This window comes from Opisthorchis viverrini (genome assembly GCF_000715545.1).
Source record: "Opisthorchis viverrini unplaced genomic scaffold opera_v5_62, whole genome shotgun sequence".
Classification (NCBI taxonomy): Eukaryota; Metazoa; Platyhelminthes; class Trematoda; order Opisthorchiida; family Opisthorchiidae; genus Opisthorchis; species Opisthorchis viverrini.
The window spans coordinates 396,940-418,923 of NW_008751718.1; the positions used below are offsets into that span (position 1 = coordinate 396,940).

At 43.8% G+C, this 21,984-nt stretch overlaps 2 protein-coding genes across 2 annotated transcripts in view; both read right to left on the minus strand.

Annotated features, from left to right (window-relative positions):
- Window positions 1-261: 261 nt before the first annotated feature.
- Window positions 262-9,903, minus strand: T265_13382 (hypothetical protein; the record flags this gene model as incomplete). Its single annotated transcript, XM_009168651.1, has 2 exons — window positions 262-2,733; window positions 9,589-9,903. Coding segments are annotated over 2 exons (2,778 nt in total), but the record flags the coding sequence as incomplete, so codon positions are not given.
- A 793-nt stretch (window positions 9,904-10,696) lies between these two features.
- T265_03998 (hypothetical protein) overlaps window positions 10,697-21,984 on the minus strand; it is a gene marked incomplete at both ends in the record, with an annotated part of 25,144 nt that continues 13,856 nt past the window's right edge. The window contains one exon of the mRNA XM_009168616.1: window positions 10,697-10,825. Coding sequence (XP_009166880.1) covers window positions 10,697-10,825 — 129 coding nt within the window. The remainder of the gene's footprint in view (window positions 10,826-21,984) is intronic.

The following is a 21,984-nucleotide window of genomic DNA, read 5'->3' on the forward strand; positions in this document are numbered from 1 at the left end:
GACTGTCATCTGTGCACTGAATGTAATTGCATCCTTCATCACTGCACAAACACGAGACATCAACGTCTACCCTTGTACTGAAATGAACGAACCTGCTAAGTTACATAGAATAACACAGTTGAGTCTGCGAGCAATGGACATACCAAACGGCTTGTCTGATTCTTGGTCGGGTAAGTGCAGCAGCGACTAGAATAACCTCTACCTACTGTTGCATCAACTAGTAGTTCCACACAGCTTTTATCTGAACGTACAAGAGCTCACCTCTGTCGCGGACACAGCACGCGTGCTGTCGGACCCGTCTGTCTGGCTTGCCACAGGATTTTGGCCTTGCATAATAGAGACCGATTTATCCGAGTCTGTTTCTCTGGGTGTCTGAATCATTGGGGAATAGTCGACCTCGTTATCCACGATGACTAACGCTTGTGGGCTTTGTGCAGACTCCTGATCATCCGTACCTCCTCTTCCTGTTGGGTCATGTGTTCCTGATGGTGTTGATCCGTATCGCCCAAGTACAGGTGGTTCCGGATTGACGGGAGATGTTCCTGGCATGCTTGATTCCTCATCGTTGTTGTTTACTGATAACGATGGATAAAGTGTATTCGGCGGCGTCACAGACAATAGGTTTGTTGGCTCCATAGCGATCAGCGTCGGCATCGCAGTACTGACCTCATCCATATATTGCTGTACCGGAGGTGTGGGTGGATGTTCTACTCCGACACCTGGGATACCGTACTGTGGAAAGTAATTGTACAGTATATTCCCTACCGGTGGCGGATGATACCTGACAATGCGTAATAGCGCTTCATTGGACAAATGAGCAACATGTCGCCCAAGTGGGCAACGTCGCATGTGTTTCGCAACGTCCCACTTCCATTTGGCTCGATACGGGCAATAACAGCAACCGAACATGCGATGTTCCGAATGATTCACCATATGCGCCCGTAACTCGCTGAACCATCGGGCATCAAATTTGCACACGGGGCAACTGATAACACACTCATAAGATGAGCTTGTCGATTTGTTCGTTTCGTTGACCACTGGTTTCTGTAAGACCTCCGCTTTAGCATTTGATACATGGGGTACGATAGTGTGGTCTATCTGCGATCGACATTGAGCGTTGTAAGGGGACTGAGTATCGCAGCCAATATGTGTATGCGCTGAACCGAATCCTTGGGCTAAATGGCTCACTAAGGTTGTTCCGAGTTCGCAGGATTCCATGTACGACTGTTGGATTGTTTTCTGTCCCGGTGAGGACAGTCGGGCATGATAAATGTTCGGTTGACCAGATTGATCATATTCCGGAACTTGTGGTGGTTCAAGTGCCGAACTTTGTGAACAATGTTGCGGTGCTGGTGGCAGTACTTGTTTGAACTGATTACATTCGGAGATTCGTTGTGAACTTATGGGAGTCCGACGAGCATCTTCTTCTCCCAGATGGTCGTCAGACTTGCCTGGGGTTGGCACTGAAACACCGGAAGTTGTGGTCTCCGCCTTCTCGAAAGATATGTCGTCCTTCTTCTCGTCCACAAGAGCGACGAGAAGTGTTCCAATGGCAAATAACATACTGGCTGACGTACGTGAGAGCCTGAGACCAGTGTCAACGCCGGAATCTGATGTCTCTGATTTCAGAGTATTGAGTGCCGTCTGAAGCAGACCTATCAATAAGGAACAGCTTATATCTGGAGAGGATTTCTTCAGGGGAAAGAGTTCGTTGTATTTCTTTGTACAAGGGTTTACCTCGTGGTCGTCCGTCGTCTTTAGTATTGATAAGTCCAGTGGCTTGAGTTCATTCGAATTTGTTTTCGGGGNCGTCTGAAGCAGACCTATCAATAAGGAACAGCTTATATCTGGAGAGGATTTCTTCAGGGGCAAGAGTTCGTTGTATTTCTTTGCACAAGGGTTTACCTCGTGGTCGTCCGTCGTCTTTAGTATTGATAAGTCCAGTGGCTTGAGTTCATTCGAATTTGTTTTCGGGGATGAATTGGAGGTCATGTCCCGGTTTGGTGACAACTGAATTGTTCTGTCAGGACTCCTGACAGTACTGGTCGAACTATTCAAGCTACGAACATGAACTGGTTTTTCTGTATAATCCACGGTACTTCTCTTTTCATTGGTACATGAACCATACCAGTCCTTCTCATAGAAACAGCTGGGGCGGCGCTTAGATACGTTCGTAACCGGCGAGCTATTACAAGGCGAAGATGACATACCCAATGCGATTGCCTCCTTGTTCGTTTCTTCCGGTCTTAGCCTCTTTTTGCGCTCCCTTTCGTTGGCATTGTTTGACTGTGCTGTTGTCTTCGCCTCATCAGCAGGATTTCGCTTTGCAAGAGCCATAGACATACGCTTTGGTTGAATCGTTGACCCAGGTCCTTTCATGAGTGGGGCCGACGCACGCCGTAACCCAGTAGTGAAAGACCGACCGGCAAGAACTACTGTTGTTGGCACTATGTCAGAAAATGCACTCGACCCTGTAGTAACTTGACAGTTACCACTGGCTGGAGGAATATTTTCCACATTCTCCACCTCTGAAATCGAACTCCCGTGATCAGTTGTCTGTCCTTCCCCATCTGAAGGTTCTTCATCATCCTCGTCATCGTCTGGCGGTGCACCATCAGGATGAGGAATATCACTGTGCTTATCCTTCCAATGTTTGTTCAATGACTTCTTGTGTTTGTAGCTTGAATTACAAATCCGACAAAGATAGAGAATAGATCCATCTTGTTTACGAGCCTGACGATCAAGTAGAAAAAAGGAAAACAGTAGTTAAGGCACGACACTCCTCCACCAGTGAAAATGTAACTGTTAGAACGAGCGAAATAAGTCTGGCGGTTCCATAGCTAATTAGTCTTCAATACAAACCAATACAAAAGAGCGAGCTGTTGAATCTACCTGGGGTAATGTTGGACAGAATTTTACGACTAAAATAACAAAAAATTCCCTAATTAAGAACTAGACTGCTACACTCAGGGTTCACTATCATCACAGTATGGGCAGCTGTTTTTGTTCGACTCCACTCTGGAGCGTGATATCCGGTCAATGTTGGCATGTAAATTATGGACGGGAGAAGCAGGGTGAGTTTCGTGCAGGATAATGGAGTTTGACTTGCACTGGGAGACGTCCGTGTGAGGACGCACAACATAGGTCGGTCACAATGGCGATTAATTCCATGTTAGAGGACAGTGCCAGAGCTTGTCTTCTGTTTCGGTACAAGATAAGTGCTCGGATAAGCGTATGACATGGGGTTTGTGATCGCGAACGCACTTCTGCCGACCCGCCACCTCCCCGCACACCCCGTTTGTCGACAATCGCATGTCCTCGGCAAACGAGAAAATGTGAACTAGGCACGACGACCTGAGGACAAGATAAATTTGGTGAAGGTTTGTGTCCATGACATCGTGCCAATGGGTGGAGTGAACTCGGAGGGCGCCAGTATACCGGAACGCACACTCTACCGCCCAAATTTTGTTCCATCATGACAGCAGAATAGAATGGTCACGGGGACACGTGGCATGACTGGTACAGGCATTCTCAACCCAAACTAGGAACCACAACGGACAGTAGTTAAATCCTGTGATGGACTGTAACATTTTGGACCGATAAAAATCCCGTGGGAAGACTAAAGGTAATGAACGTCGTATTGGGTTGGGCTGCAGTAATCGAACGTCTCGGTTGCTAGGACAACCTTTTTTGAATTATTTCTACAAACAACACAATGTAACATTGGCTTCCTCAAGCCCTTGCTATGGTCCGTGGACAAAAATGATCGTACATTTTTGTTGCTAACATTGCTACGGGTCCGAACTGCGTGTCATTCTAGACGAAGATGAATGGAAGTTTAAAACGCCTTAGCCCGCAGACAGTGTTCAAAGCACGAAAAACAAAAGACGGGCGACCCAGAGAACTAGGCCAACGAGTATGCGATATGTATACCGTGCTGAGCGTAGGACGGTCAAGTGGCTTTCTAATAAGGATGTTTACGAAACCATATGACGGGAACACTTTTCATTCTGGAGTGTTTGCAAAATATACATTAACTCTTATTCTTACCCTCTGCAGTCATGCGGTGCGAGAATGCATTGAAGAAAGCCAAAGAAACAAAAAAACTGTGATAAAGCATATTCTAACGCATTTTAGAACATAACATTATCAAGTTTACGTACCGTTGGATCCTAAAAATAATTCTACCATCGTTGACGAGCCTAGAAGATAAACGGAAGATTGTGGTGTCCCGCAATTTTTTAGCCGAGATTTGACAAGTGACTGATATGTTCACAGAATAATGACGGTCAACATGGTACCAGATTGAATGGGGGGAGGTCCGCGTGATCTGACAGCACTAGTGTGTTTACTGTGTACACGCGCACTCAACCCGTTTTATTGTGCCCTCTGGCCAGGTTAACAGTCAGCTGCAGCTAATATCGCTCTATCCGCTCTAACAGGCCTGCTTTACTATAGCGCCAACCTTTTTTGTGGTACCGTCATCTGAACAGGCTTCGAAAGCGGTGTCCGTGTCGTAGGGCGTCACACGCCACACAGTCGCCACGACAAAAGCAGGGTTATGCAGGTCGAAGTACGACGCATATACTGAGCATCTTCGAAGTAAAATTTACTGTGTAGTTTGTGGGGTCGCTTGTGGCGAGCGATCGTTGAACGGACCACCGTATTCACACAGATTAATTTTGTCATTTTCAGATTCTTAAAACAAATGCGATGTTCACTGAAAACGCACTCATCAGCAGACGTCAATTGTGAACAGTCCGTGAGGAATGTTGCTTCCAGATTTGTTCGTTGTCAAACGAAAAGATTTAAGGGTCAAGTAATTTGTGAATAACAGCTGTCATTTAAATCCATTCGCGATGGCATGTGACTTGCGAACATGCTTAAAAATAAGCGCCTCCATTGTATGAGAGGAAGCGTCAATGAAAGCATGCATACAAAGGGCCCGATGGTTACAGTGTACCAACACACCACTCACGAGGCATTGCAACTTCGGTTTCGGATGTGACTAACAGGGAAAAATAAATTCCACTCTGTCCCAAATAAAGTATCTAGCGACAGAGTGTGTCGGATCTCTCACCATGGACTAATTGGTGAAACATCTAGTGGAGGTAAGTCTATACCTCACCTGTACTGTGTAGGCTGCTTGGATAAGGTGCCGTATGTGTCCCAGTTAAAAATGAACGGTGGATGAACTGATAAGTCAGGATGAGGCAACGTGGAACATCGCTCTGCTACAATAAAGTCAGGTGTTCTATTCTTTATACAACGCATATTTAAGGTTGACCTGCCAGAAGTGAGTTCATATGCATTTTGACATTTGTCTGGTATTTTGCGGATCATTCAAAGTTATAGGTTATTTCTTCATGAACAATTTTCTCTCCTAATCCCATACTGATGTATGTCACCGCTGGCACTGAGTGATATCTTTTACTTGGTAATTGTCTAAAAGCCCTATTTCTGACATTGATCAGAAAGTAGGGAGGCAGTGACCGATATTCACTGAATGAGGGAAGCATGAATTGTTCTATAAAACAATACTTCCCAACACATGGCTTATTCATTTTGTCAGTTCATTCGTATCTTTCGTCGGTGCGCAAGGCACTTGTTGTAAAGAGATTGTCACCCTGACTGACATTAGTACATCCCATAAGGCGATAATTGCAGAGTGATTTGATGGCTAAATGATGTGCAAGGGAAGGAAGGGTCCAATGAGATCGAGAAAGACACTCATTTGCGAATCAATTTGGTTTTCACGGGAGACTCAATTAAATCTCTTGTTTATGATGTCCTCTAGCTGAATGTGCTGCACAAAGGTGCCTCATGATTCAGTTGGCACGATATTCGAGATATCGCAGTATATTTTCATAAAGGATATTTACCAAAAACGGCGGCACAGAAACATGATGGTCTTGTTTGAAGTTAACACAACAAATCATGAGAGCAATAACATGGGCAAAATCCTAATTCGGAATGTCCAGCGCGAACTCAACGAAGTATAAATTCGATCCTCGCAGCACCACTCGTTTTACTCAACAGAAAGTGGTGTGAAACGAGAGTAGCGCTGTGACGGAATTAAAAGCTAAGGATGCCTCTTATCGAACCTGTGAGTTAAAAATCATGGCTACACAGTTGGGTCGATCGATATCTAGATCCAAAAAAGTAAATTGTAGACAATCACTTTTGAAAGTATTCAGTCAATGGCGTTTGTTGTTTTTGGGAGATACAACATACTCTTAAAAACATAATAACCGAGAGATTTAGCCGGATTCTAGGTGAGTCTATCAAAAAACTGAATTTGTTTGCAAATGTGTCTTTTGCTAAAATCATACTCTTTTTATCAATCTTTCAGCTGTAGCATCCTTTCGGTTCCTAACCGCCATGCCACCAGAAGGAAGCACGAGGGCTGGGATAGTGCCAGGTCGCCCAAGCCTATATAGGGGAAGTCGAGAGATAGATGTCGGGTTCGAACCACGGACGCTCCGATCAGTAAATTCGTGCTCTAACCGCTGAGCCATTTCGCTCTCTTACCAATGGGTTGGTTAGTTTGGTGACTTCACAAAGCCAGACCCAGTAAATCACGGCTGGCCTTTTTAGACCTAGATCTGGTTGTTGTGTGCGCAAACTCGGTCCATTTAGTTTCTGCAAAAGACTGCATTAGGTAATCTGTTTATCTTCACATCTTCGGGTGAATCTTCTTGGTGTCTTTATTGTCATGTTCGCTCAGATGAGGCAAAGAGCTTTGCCTCTTTTAGTTTCGTGAGATTTATCATTCTGCTCCTATTGATATACCGGGTAAGCGTCGATTTTTCTTAAATTGACACTTTCCGATATCACAACAAGAATGAGAAGATTGGGGTAATTGGGACCCAAGGCTATTGGCTAACCTTGATGCTCCATAGTTGTCTCTGCGATAAAACACACTAGCTGTTTATTACTGAAACAAACGACTACAGTAGAACTGATGGTATAAGGTTCTCTCATGTGATGTAACCTTTCAAAAGAAAGCGCTTCTCATTAAGGTAAATACGGTCTAATTTCAGAGAGATAGAATAGCGGGGGTTGGTGCTGAAATAAATGGTCAAAATCTCGTGACGCAGGCCGTTATGTCGGACTCAGAGAGGCAGTGTGGTAAAAAATCAGTTAGCATCGTTCCCCAATAATCGACTACTAACATGCAACCCGGTAGATCTCTGAAGCCTTGACCTGCTTGTTAGTTGATTCGAGACCACCAGAGGTCATTCCTTCGCCTCAGTAGCAGTCTGCTGTGATCCCGCGCCTCTTTCGACAACTTTCAAGTTCTATTCAAAAGGAGACCGTGGATTAATTTCCTCAGTACATTCGTTTTATCGGTCACCCTGCGGCTACTCACTTCTTAGACTTGGTGACCTAAACGGTGGTCACTTCGTTTTTTGTCTCAAGACGGTTTAATGCGATATGCCATTCATTCCATTTGACTCGGTGTTCTGCGGGCACTTTAGTGATTCCGTGGGCATTACTTCTGTTGGTGTTTTCATGGATGGGAGAACTCGAAGCATCTGCCGCACATGTTTGACTTAGATAACAAGTGAAGGACCCTTTATACTCAACGTACTTATTATTTATTATTCTGTTTTTATGCTTTTCCTGAAACCCGGCCCGATCATGCAAACCTCCACCAAGTCTTTTAATCAATAAGTTTTCATCGCAATGAATCCGGTATTTATCTCGCACCTGCGTAGGTGCAATCCAGGTACGGCAATAAAGAGAGCTCACCTGCTTTCCTTCAACTGATCCTTCATCAACAAGTGATAATCACAACTGCGAATCTTGCACTCCTGACCTTGAGGCATCATCAACTAACCCTTTGGGTAGCGTAAAGATTGGCAATGTTAGAAAACGAGTGGCGCATAGGCTAAACAGTTTGAGAATACTTTTAATGACACCTAACTGAAAAGCGGTTGAAGAACGATTCATCTGCTTAAGATATCAATTGGATAACACAACACGACATTATCTTTTGTTGTGACAGTAGACCCGTACAGACAGATTCACACAGCACAGAGGTACGGTACTCAGTCCCAGGAAAGTCAAGAGCACTCGGCCATACGGAAGGACGAATAGTTCGACAGTGTGATAACTGCAAAATTAAAGTCCTATTAGCCAGGAAATCGCCGGGCAGGGGGTTGGTAGTCATCAATGGGCCACCAATGGGCACCCAGCGAGAAGCAGTAGCTCATCTCAACACAATACCACTAAACGGCGCGACCGCCTCATATTGAACTACCCAAAATTTGGCTCCAGCCTTCTGTTCAACGAAAGAGTCATTTCAAATAAATGACAGGCAGAAATATACTCGACGTATCAGTGAATATCTCACTCAGCTGCTCAGTATTGTCCAAGTGATGAGTTACGCGGTCTGATGCAAACTGAGTGAACTGGACAGTGGTTGACTGATCATAGATAAGATTTTCCTGCGAACAAACGGCTTCCAACGTAGAGGTGACTAAGGGTAACCGACTTCTCCATCCATACGTGATTTTAATGTGCTAAACATATATTCACTTTCAGTATGAGCCAAAGGGACACCGACAGTCTCTAGCTCATGTCGTTTTGTCAGGCGCAACTTGTCTGTGTTCAGCTGGGGTTGCATTCATCGCTCACTACCTTTTTGCAAAGATCGTGTGACCATATATCTAGACGAGTACAATCTTTGAGCAGTGATGCTTCAGACCCTACCCTACCCTAGCTCAGGTGGTCAATAGTTAGGTGATTGACGGTTGTTCCAGTTTGTTTGTCCCATAGTGTTCACTCCAAGTAGAGGTCCGAGCCAAAGATTAATCCAGTAGAAGGAATACAGAAATGCTTTACTTGGTGTCACACGCAGCAGCCCGGTCAGCGAGACCCTACCACCACTTTGGCTACTGTCAACCAAGTGGCCAAATGATTCAGTTAGGTGAGTTTTTCTTTGGTAGCTTCATTGGGACCAACGACTTGCTGGTGTCGTATACCAGATAAGGAGAATCGATCCTCTTCGTACAAAATTCACATCAGAAAAGAGAGCGATCGGATAAACTGGTTATGGATGTATTGTGCCGTTATTCTATAAAAAATCCAATCGTATCGCTACATCAAATGTGCGAACGAGAATGTATGTGGGGTATGAAAGGCATAAAGGGGAACAATCGTGAAGAATAATGGGCCACTTATCCAAATGAGCTGTGCTATTTTACCCATACCGTAGCCTCACGTTTATGGACCCATAACCTGTTCCCCCTGTTCTATTTACTGATTCAACCTGTACGTTCTGTCGGCTTGCGTTCGAGGGAAATTCATAAACGGGTCAAATTCACAGCAAAAAACCCCAATCAGATTTCCGTACTTACAAACTTCTACAACAATCTCTACATAATCTACAAGAAGCAAAAAATCTACAGGTAACCAATAGGCATGTGTTTAGAGGAAATTCATAAACGGACCAGCTTCTCAGTAAGTAAACCACAATTCACTGGTCATAATTGAAAAAAAAACTGCAAAAACCGAGAGTAGGTAGTAAGTTTCTGCCAACTTAGTCGTGCAGCGGTGACAGAAACTAGCGCGATAACATACCTCGAGAAACTTCCATGATTCCACGGGCCTCCGGATTTGATAGCGAAATCCACCGCTAAGCATGTAGGAAACACCAAAATTGTGGGAATTTTCCGAACCAAATTCACTGCCGCTTGTACAGTGTTCCATCGCACGATCTGATCCGTGAGACATTTGGCTTAACATATCAGATTGTAAATGTTGAACTGGCAGTGATGTCAAAAAGGCAGTCTGACATTTACTCCCGTCCATCTGCGAATCGGCCCAGTGTGTATGATGCTGCTGTTTTTGCATCAGTGGCATTCTTGTGGCTAGCTCGGACGCCATTGCCTCCGGTCACCCGCCGACGAACTGAATCAGCTCAGATCTGAGTCGCTGTGTTCTGAATTTCACAGTGCGCAGGCGTGGGTGGGAGGAGGGAGTTTGCTGTAGGGGTGAGTGTGTTGCAGACTGGCGGCGTGTATGGGAAAGCGCTGAATACCTACAGGCACTCTGTGTCTGTCTTCTGAGTAGTCCCCACCTCCCCTGCCACATGCTGACTGTTCTTACCATATCCAACCAAAGTGCTGAGTTGGAGCTCTTGCCTGTCCGTGACTCACAGCTATGGCAGAAACGATGCAAACAAGCATCGTGTTCTGTGTGCGTGCGCGTCGTGCTTGCAGCTCACAGTATAGGATCTTTGGTCTGAACGCTCATCGATTTTCTCAAAAGTCGGGGATGGAAACAATGACAAATACTGTGGTTTTTGCCGTGTTTGTGCCTATCAGTATACGGTTGGCTGAGCATAAACCATCAGTGACGCTGCTCAGACCCGAAGGCAATGTTTACGGGGGGGAGTGGAGACACGAGATTGTGTCGCACATCCGCGTCGTGTTCTAAAACAGAAATTGCCGGGTTTTGAGACCAAATGCCGCGCGTGTTTCAACATGCACAACGGAACTTCGCGTGAAGCCTCGGTCTGGGACCTACAACAGCGTCTGTAAGATGTTGTACTGGGTGCAAAGAAAATGGCAGGTACATGTTTTTTAACATGTACGGCCACGTGCTTTTCACCGGTTTTCGGTTATCCGCGATGATCTGTTAAAGCTCAATAATCAGCCGAAACAACGGATCAAAGTATTGTAGTTTTTCAGGCAAACTGCAGACAATCTACAATCTGGCTTCTGGGGCGAGCGTGTGGCACAGCTGGTTGTTTGGACCAACGCCATACACTATTCACATGCAATGATGCGACACGTCGCCGCCGATACTCAGCGCTCTGGTGTCGGAGTTATAAACAGTGTTGAAACACGCAAAACGACACCTTAAGCCAGCGAAAGGACGTTACAGTCTGAATATCGTGTAGCCTAATAAGGTTGTGGTCCCATAACTATTCCAAACTTGTGGTGGACTCAGTCAAAGGTGTAAAAGTCTTTGAAAGTAGGGAATTTCCGGCTTGTATTTTCAGGTGTAACATCTTATTGTACGGTAGCAGAAAGAATGTGCACACCGTTATTTTACCCCACCCCCTACCCCGAAAATTTCCGAAAGTGATCAGTTCCGCCTGAGCTCACCGGTGAACGATGAGGATGTCGCTGTTAGTCTGCTTTCACACTGTCCTGATAGAGAGTGAATTTCGGCAAAAAAACAGGTATCTCTGTGCTCTCGGGGCCAGTTTGACGACACCCAACTAGTTGATTTCGTCTTTTTCATCCGAGTGCAAGAATTACGGCTTCACAGTTGCACTGTTTTGAGTGGTGTTCATACTAAGCACCAGTCGACCTACTAAAGATGTAGAGCCCTTGCCTTCTAGAAAGACTAAAAGTCTTCTAGAGATCAACTTTGACTGACCTGACCACCAGTGGAATATAGAACCAGTCTTCTTCTCTTATCCAAGACCAGTTCTTAACTCAAATGCCGGGCGAAATTCCCCTCATACGCAGCCGAAAACTCATCAGCTGCGCTCATTTGACAAGCAACCGAGCGTTTTTTGTAATTCTGACAATTAAAGGGTCTAACGCTTGTATCCATGAGAAGTGCGAACCAAGTGACTGCATTGATTACTTCTCTGAATTAATTTCCCCCGGGTATGTGATATCCAAACGGTGATAACTGAAACGAGTATGCAGCTCAGTTTGGGGAAGATTTCCAAAAAGAAACCCGTCAGATATTGAAAAGAAAAACGCTTGGAATTTGAGGAAAACACTATTTTAAAAAGTCGCTAGCGAAGGGAGAATCAGTGGACTGATGACGAGTAGTCAGAATTGTCATTGGATATGTAAATGACCTTAACAGAAGATCCGACAATTACCAGGCGATCGATGGCTGTAGTGACAAAGGACGGTTTCCTTTGTTCGTTAGTGTGAACACTTAAGGAAGGCCTTGCATGGCTGAAAGGGAAAACTGCGATCTTCTTAGTGAAAAAATGGATTGTTATCTACAAATCTACTAGGAAATATACCATGAACACTAAAAAGTGGTAAAAGGTAATGAAACAACATTAAAGGCATTTCTACAGAGCAGCATGGTTGTACTTTTCTAATGATTCCACTCGGAAGGGATCAGTTTTGGACAATCTCTTCCAAACGTCTCTCCATATAAAGACGAAAACGGTTTTGTCAGACATGGGTAATGGTATGATTATAGGACACTGTACTACGTGTGGCTACACAATATGATGATAAAAGCGACGGGGAAACATACGAATTTTTGTGAGATTTAGTACTATACCTCCTGCCATAATGGGGAATTCGGTGCCAGAGTCTACCGGAATAGTTTTCAGAATGTAACAAAGAATTAATGTACGACCAATATAGAGTGACTGGATCGATTTGACGCGAAGTATAACACTTCAGCAACACTCGAATTCCTTCGACAGGTGCTGGTGTTCGCATTCTGTCCGCCTTTTCAAATCGGGTTAGTTAAAATGGGGTGAGTAAGGATCACGCGTTACAGAGTACTCCGGAAACAGTCATAAGCACATTGTTAAGACGGTCGAACGTGCTGTACCCTGTCAGGGATTCTGATACGGTAAGCTGACAAAAATTAAGGGTGATCCACATAATGCGGGTTATTTACGACTTCCGATCATTCAGAAATGGTAAGAAGTGGTTTCGCCTTTGATCGGAGTTGATGGATAAAAAATGTTGTTCCTGTAATGGATATGGTGACGGTAGTGGCGATATCATAGATTCCTGACTGCAGTTAAAACATTTTGGCTTCATACTGACAATGTCGTTTGACCGCTAGTCCAATTCAAGTGTCACACGGCCAGAGTCAAACTGCGACATGAGGGTTGGTAGGTGAGTAAGAACTGGGATACTACCGGGTGTGTCTATTAACCCTGGTCCGCTTCAGTGTGAATATGAGACAGGGTACTTGTCAGCCTTAAGCTGCTGCTTAAACTAGGTGTGATTTCAGGTAATATTTTGCGATCATTAGTGCAGTGAACCACCGATGTTCACTGCAAGGTCGGTTATAGGCTGTCTACTTATTAACCCTAGGCAGCACTCACAGCACAACTAGTCTAGGCAAGTATGCAGCGTAGGAATGCGGTATCTGTTCTATACCGTAGATTCACCCTCACCAATGAATGAGGTTTGTCTTCTGTGGCTAAGTGTCAGCTGAAAATTCCACCCGAGTCCCCTGGGCTCGTCATTTAAACCGAGGATCTTAATGAGAAAACATAGGATAAAATCGTCCGAGTCTTAAATCAATTCACTCTTGGTTGGCAAAACAACCATGTGCTTTGCTGTATCGCTTTCAGCTGTTATCCCAAGTAAGAGACGTGTCCACCTAGCTTTACTCCCATTATTTCACTCACGGGTATCTGAATGGTTGACCTCTGACCTGTGGACTACTGCCTCAGGGAATGATAAAAAGGATTTTAAGAGCATGCAATTTCGGTTATACGATTTCGCGCGAGAAGGCGGGTCCAGTCATCCGATAAGAGGTGCTGATAGACTGGAGCTAAACCATCAGTGACTAAACATACACATATACTCATGTTCCATTGTGTCCGGTATACCCACTCTGTCTAAGAATTCCGAGCTTCTCTCAAACAACCTATCTGTTTCTCACTCCAGAATTCGTTTGCTTGTAGCGTGAAGAAACTTGGGAATGTCTGCTTCGTTTCCAACAGATCATTCATAAGGTCATTGATAGTGAACACTAATTGATCACTGTGCTCCACCGAATCGTTTACTGAACTCACACTATTACTTGGGTGATGTTCGGGTGGAAATGTCGCATACTAGAATATACCAAACTAATACGTAGTGTCCCTGACGTTGATATCACAAGGCTGCACACTCTTTGCCCCAGGAACTTCCTAAAGGACAGTTATTGTGTTCAATCAATTGGAAAATGTTTGGGACTGATTGGAAAGTCATCGTTTCAGAGGGGTTTGGTAAACAATCGGTGGATTTATTGCTGGGCAACGTTTCGCTTTGACACAAAAGCTTCGTCAGGCCAAGTGAGTAAGTAAGTAGGTTGATTGGGTTTTAAGGCTGTCGAGGAACCAATCCGTAAGATTCCTAATGACTAATGACGTGATCAGTGCTGGGTGTTCAGTCTGCTGTTCTTGTTTGTTGATTAGTGGGGATGACTAAGATTTACGACAGACTGGTTAGGGAGGATTCGTCTTTATGATGAACCCGGATTTTTTCGTCCTTGCTTCTTCAGTCTAGGATACCTTAATGGAAAATTCCTCTTTGGATCGTTCAGAGATTTCGTGCACCTGTGTTCGTCCAGCAATAAATCCACCGATTGTTTAATAAGTCCCTCTGAAACGAGACAGTTTTTATGCTTTTGCTGTCCGTTCAGAGTCCACGCAACAAAGTTGGGATTTCTGGAGATCAGTGACCACATGAGAACTAGTCATTTACGTCCATATTATGATACATTATGTGCAGACTATCTGCAAACACTATGTGACGGTGTTTGAGGACGAATTTCTCATATTCCTGATCATCATGCTTACTAACAATGGTCAACATACTTTTTACCGATAGTATGATTGTATGTTTCCGTACTTTGCAGAACGAATTCACTGTCATCTTTCTCGGGTTGAGGACATTTCATTTTTGGAGTAGCTGTTCCCTGGAATAGTTGGGCCTAATGCATAAGCGCTCAGGTTGGTGCTAACCAGAGTGGAGTCAGTGTGAACGCATTCTTAATCACACTTCGCGGGGAAGTTGACCAAGGATGAGTATTCGGGTTCACTGTCTGCGGTTTGCTGAGCACCGGCACTCGTTTGGCGTGAATACGGAATATCAGTCAAATAAATTTTCCGTCTTCATGACATACGCATCATTATCCGAACCAGTCTGCACGATTTAGCGTTTTTTCTGCATCGGGTTACAGCGCGACAAATCTCCATACTTCAGTATTAGTTCCTATATAGTATTCAGTTGCATTACGACGATAAAACTCAGCGAGCGAGGTTTTTAACTTGATCCCCGCTGGTCTTTAATCTCGTGCAAGTATCTCCTCTCTTTCAGCACTGTTCTTCTGGCTTCTTCTTCACAACATAGGCGAACACCGGATACAGCCACACAGGTGCTCGTTCTGTCCCTTTAGTCATTCCTTCTCCTATTTGAACACTCGTACTGAATACGGAGCAGCGTGAAACGACAAAAATGCCCACCTTGCGCCAACATCCCCAGGTTTGACATCGCTTCCAATGAGTTCAACTATACTTCATACTAGTTCGGCAAGAAACGTGAAAAATATTCTGCATAGATGGATCAGTAAGAAAGTAATGGTAGTCATGGATACTAATTGTAGTCGAGGTTCTCTGTTTTATACTGTCTTCAGATGAACAAATTAGCAAGACTGACGAGTACACAAGATTCAGTAGTTATTATTGCCAAACGTTTTCAAAAGTAGCCCGGAGGATGTGACATTTTAACAATACAGTGCAGCGATTCACAACACTGATCTCACAAATAGCTGGTCTGTGATGTACTCTGAGAACCCAATGGACGGGATAGCTTGATATAATCTTGATATAATCTAAATGAATATATCGGCGGGCCCCACAAGGAGTTGCGAAGCTCGAACTTCAAAAGAAAGTAGGTAGCAGTCTTTAAACTGAAAATGGTGAAAACTCAATTTGGACAACCACGTCCAGCAATAAATCCACCGATTGTTTAATAAGTCCCTCTGAAACGAGACAGTTTTTATGCTTTTGCTGTCCGTTCAGAGTCCACGCAACAAAGTTGGGATTTCTGGAGATCAGTGACCACATGAGAACTAGTCATTTACGTCCATATTATGATACATTATGTGCAGACTATCTGCAAACACTATGTGACGGTGTTTGAGGACGAATTTCTCATATTCCTGATCATCATGCTTACTAACAATGGTCAACATACTTTTTACCGATAGTATGATTGTATGTTTCCGTACTTTGCAGAACGAATTCACTGTCATCTTTCTCGGGTTGAGGACATTTCATTTTTGGAGTAGCTGTTCCCTGGAATAGTTGGGCCTAATGCATAAGCGCTCAGGTTGGTGCTAACCAGAGTGGAGTCAGTGTGAACGCATTCTTAATCACACTTCGCGGGGAAGTTGACCAAGGATGAGTATTCGGGTTCACTGTCTGCGGTTTGCTGAGCACCGGCACTCGTTTGGCGTGAATACGGAATATCAGTCAAATAAATTTTCCGTCTTCATGACATACGCATCATTATCCGAACCAGTCTGCACGATTTAGCGTTTTTTCTGCATCGGGTTACAGCGCGACAAATCTCCATACTTCAGTATTAGTTCCTATATAGTATTCAGTTGCATTACGACGATAAAACTCAGCGAGCGAGGTTTTTAACTTGATCCCCGCTGGTCTTTAATCTCGTGCAAGTATCTCCTCTCTTTCAGCACTGTTCTTCTGGCTTCTTCTTCACAACATAGGCGAACACCGGATACAGCCACACAGGTGCTCGTTCTGTCCCTTTAGTCATTCCTTCTCCTATTTGAACACTCGTACTGAATACGGAGCAGCGTGAAACGACAAAAATGCCCACCTTGCGCCAACATCCCCAGGTTTGACATCGCTTCCAATGAGTTCAACTATACTTCATACTAGTTCGGCAAGAAACGTGAAAAATATTCTGCATAGATGGATCAGTAAGAAAGTAATGGTAGTCATGGATACTAATTGTAGTCGAGGTTCTCTGTTTTATACTGTCTTCAGATGAACAAATTAGCAAGACTGACGAGTACACAAGATTCAGTAGTTATTATTGCCAAACGTTTTCAAAAGTAGCCCGGAGGATGTGACATTTTAACAATACAGTGCAGCGATTCACAACACTGATCTCACAAATAGCTGGTCTGTGATGTACTCTGAGAACCCAATGGACGGGATAGCTTGATATAATCTTGATATAATCTAAATGAATATATCGGCGGGCCCCACAAGGAGTTGCGAAGCTCGAACTTCAAAAGAAAGTAGGTAGCAGTCTTTAAACTGAAAATGATGAAAACTCAATTTGGACAACCAACATGGTGATTTATGGAGATCCTACTGCCAAAATGTGCATAAAATCTGTAGTTCGAACCTTACCCTGGCATCTCGCCGCTCCTCTATGGGCTAGGGTAGTCTGCCAGTATCTTAACCCTCGGACTCCTTTCTGAATCAAGGTTTGAATTCCACATACTATACGCTAATTTGGAACTGCTATGATATCCATCTATCATGAGAAACCCACTTTCCACTAGGCTGTCATGTGGCTCTTCGCATATGAGATTTTCTTCACTTGCTTACCAGTGCAGTCAACGCGAGTTAGTGAACAGCTGTCTGAACAGCGGTTCGGAGCATTGCTTGCTCAGATCGGCCGTTACAGGAAGTAGAGAGGCAGACGGGCAGGCAGCCAGACCGGTCTCTATGCTGGTAGGTTGGTTGGCATGGTGGTGTGTCAGCTGCTGGTTTATGAGAGAATCAGACCATGAAGGCTCAAGCGACAAAGAGCATTAGACTGCTCTCAGGGCATGCTTTGGGTTTGAGCTTGCTTGGGGCTTAGAACAACTGTGTCAGACAGACAACATCCAAGCACATCTAACCACACGGTCGTGTGCTTTGTGTCGTGGTGTGTATGAGCATGCTGGTGTGTGGTTTGATTCGAGAGTGCCATCCGGTGTCTCATGGGAAGATCAGCGGTCTGGCTTAAAGTCACCGCAATGGTTGAGGCCTTTTGTTTGTGTGTGTGTCTCAAATTAACGCGATCGTAGAGGATTAGTCACAAGACGTGCGTGCCCCACGGCCTTGTCTAATGACTCAATTAACCAAGAGCGAACGTGCTTATCTTGGCTGTTCTGATGGATCTCTCACCCTCTAGGACGCATTGGCAACAGCCTGCTCAAAGTCTTTGGTTTACACTCTTGTGTGGCAGGCTATGAATCAAGAAGAGTTTGCTGACGGTGCGCGCATACATACACAGCCACAGACACATAGCACACGTTTATTCAGCCGGGTGATCAGTCATCTGAGGGGCACGGGTCGATAAATTCACGTCGTGTCTAGGCTACGACAGCTGTTCTACCGGGTAAGCTGGCGAGTTCCAAAGTGCATTTAAAAAGCACTTAGAGGGCACTACCAAACAGGATGCATCCGTGCAGTTAGTCTGATAGATGGGAATGATAGATCTGTGAGAATGTTACTGAACTTCTCCAAACTTGGCATGCACTACCGCAAATGTCACTTACCACACTAGGCACTTGGTGGTTCTGCTGTCTAACCTAGATAACATGCGCTTGGTAGTTCTCTTCCGGCTTTTATTGATGTGAGCAACACCGAAACAATCGTGTCTGTTTCCTTGAAAAATTTGTTGGGTTTTTGTTTGGAGTGGACACGTGTAGTTTACCGTTGGCCAAAAATACCATAGTTCACTGTAAACGGTTGTTCAATCTCCAAGATTTAAATGGTGATTTAAATGGCCCTCAATTTTAAACAGTTTTCTGACTTGGAAATCCACTTTTGCAGCGGTCACACCCTTCTGGAGTGAGAAGACGCCCCTCAACACATCGCTTCACGTGAACTGTGAGCCTCTATATCCACTCTTGTTGTATTAATGAAAAGTGAAGTAGGAAAAAGGTACCAGTCAAAATTGTTCATATGCGGGTTTTCCTTCGTCCAGACCACCAAGATGATGTCTAAATGGATTGGCCTGCTTTCTATATAGTTTAGAGGCCCTTGATTTTAACTGTGTTTGAACCTTTGTCGTTTAAAACTAGACCCAGATACGTACTTGCAAAACCTATTTTGCTATTTCCAGTGCGTCTCAGCAATAAAAAGAGACCGTGTAGTAGTTACAGTGCTGAATACCTATTGTTGTAGTAAATATCCAAATTTCCAACTAACCGTCAATCAGTCATGCCTAAGAATCCAGACATTGTACCGAGCACCTTAAGAGTAGACCAGTCGGTATTTGCCAACTCTATTTCTGGTCACATTTTTTATGTAGGAATTATTATTACCAAAAGGCTGCTGAGAGGTATGGACTTGAACGTTGACTTATCTTTTTTCTTCCTCTGAAAGCTTCGACGGTAAGGTAGCCATATGTTCAGTACGAAATGTGCTGTCTGATCGATACAGCTGACACCCATGCTAACTACTGATTACCTGTGTTGTTCAAGCAGCTTATCAAGAGAGGAAAGTGCGCTTATAGGGACAGAAAGCTAGAGTGGAACTCAGTACTTTAGTAACATCAATTTTGGAATATGGCTTGGTAACAAGATCTTCGTGAATGGTGGAACTTTTCCAACCAGATGACCATTTGCCTGAAATCATACCAGTTCAAAGGCTGATCAGAAAGCTGCGGCAGCCACCATCTGCTTAACAGACTGGAATGGTTCCTTGATTCCCATCACTCTTATTCCCCATTTGAACACAAAATTGCATGTAAGTGGAACTACACATTCAGGTATAAACTAATTTGGTAGAAACGTAAGACATAAGCAAAATTCAGCTGCATCTCATGTTAATGCTATACGCCAACCGAAAGTGCTGCACAATGGAAGTCTCACGTTTCAGATTGAACAAACTAGATCGAGGTATTTACCTTGACATGACACTGTTTATGGGAGCAACAAAAACTCTCGAAAGAGCTTTTCTGCAACATGACCGAAAAATTTTACGAACCAAAGACTCATTTCGGATTCTGAGCCTTCTCTCACGATCATCCTAATATGTAACTGAGCGCATAACTTCGTGTGCGCTAGAAAATAGGACTGATAGAGTTTAAAAGAACATCCAGAATGGTCGCGCCAGAACAGGAGCAACACTGTTCAAACGAGAGTGACGTGAATACAAAAACGTTGGGTGGTTTGCGTCCGACTGGATACGATTGGGCATCAAACACCAGGCGTTTCATCGAATAGCTAAAATGAAGACGGAAAGATCGTCCGTTGGAATAGAGGCTACCAGACTGGCATGACAAACCCATGGAGATGCTGATTACCGTATGCATAAAGTGGATCTTTAATGAGCGAGGTGCTAATAAGGCGACCTTGCATACCTCAATTTCTCAACTGGCTTTCAGTCTGAAGTCATTTTATTCAGTTTTTCAAGATTTTCTCGCATTTGAGATACCCAGTCACGTATTCAGTTCTATGATAGAAAGCCTTTAGTTTGACAACATTCTCTTATGTTGTAAACCATTAATACAGCTTCTCCCATTCGACAAAAAACCAATTCCCTGTTGGAAGATGTAACGGCATTTTATTATAGGACACCATTAATAAGGTGGCTGATAATACCTCCAACCCACGGCACGCTTTTCCCTTCTTTGAGCTCATCAGGTAGCACAGTCCCTGAGTTTCTGTCGATATATGTTCTACTTGAACCAAAATTGCACGAAATTCTACAAATATGTTTGTCTCATTTAGATGTCAATTTGGTTTCCACCACCAAAAACCTCTTGTTTATGATATTTTTATTCAATTGAATTTGCTGTACCAGACCGCCTCATGTTTCAGCCAGTAACATATTTGAGCTGTCGCGATACATTTTATAGACACTGTTCATAAAGTTGCTGAAAACTCTTCGACTGACCTGAATCCCAAATGAATCACTCTTACATGATATTGTCTAACTAAAGGTGCTGAAAAAGGCCTCCGCCTCATGCTTCAGTTGGTACGATCATTACGCAGAAGTTTGACGGGAACTCAGGAGCTGTGTCTACCCGATTAACCACAAGAAGTACGAAGCCGTTCCTGGGCTGTCGAAGGGTTATCAGTAACAATGAGTTCAGTTTACCTTGAGGAAAATATAATTCGGTATCTCGAATATCTTACCAAATTTTATATGAAGCGGCTGTTGTGCCCACATTCACTGGAAGAATATCATAAACAAAAGTTTTAGCTGAGATTCAGTTGAGTCATCGGTAATATCAGTTGTGTGTGCAGATTAATGTATCTCACGTATAATGATAATTTTGTGAAAGCAATGAGTCTCTCTCGAACTTGTTTTTTTGTCATTTATTCAGTAATATGAACTTAAAACCCTCTCACTGGTGCGATGCAGCCGATTAGGCCTGTTAGTCAGCACTAAAAAGCTGAGCTTATGAAAGTCTGCACTGTCAGCCCTGCTAACATATGAACTGAAGGGACCCATCAAAACCTTTCATTATCCTGTCATAGATGTGCCTTATTTAAAGACATCTTGAATCTCAGCTGATTGAAGAACAGTGCGATAACTATTCTCCTCCATCTACTTAGATTTCCAAAATTAAGAACTGGATGCTTTTTTGTTCAGATGTACGCTGTATAGAGTAGCATTCCTTTCATTCTTGCTCTTCCTACCTTGCCTTGTTGCAGTGGCACCAGAAGAGGAGTCTCACATATTTGTAGGCATATCTTTTAAGTTTGCTGATAACTCTTAAGAAGAATGAAATAGATTTACAGTGTTTCTCAGTTTTCCAGTATGGACTGACAACATTTCTCGCAAGTTTCTTGTTATTTATTTGCTTGCGGATTTCTATAAAAGTGAGTTGAGTCTCTCACACAATAGCGTGGAACCTATAACAAAGCGGTTACGTATTCGAGACTCTATACACTCAGCTGATTCACCTCAAAAGTGGCTGAGTGCTTCGAGCTCTTGGGACCCAACCATCATCCAAGTTCACAAACCGGTAATCGTCAGATGCTCCTTGGAGCCGCGTAGCTATTGTAAATGATCAAATCGTGCAGGAGAGTTTCTTTCACGTTAGAACAGGAAATACACTGATGCCACTTGTACTCGAGGTTGTCATTAATTGAAAAGACAGAGCAGTTGTCTAGTTTAAAACGGCATCCACAAATAGAGATACAGATTAAAACTTAACATCAAGTAACAATAGGATAATGAGTCGTTTCTTTTCAACCAATCCAGTCGCTTTCTTGTGACCCGCAACTAAAATGTTGGGGGGGGGGGGGAAACGCCCAAAATTGGTAGTT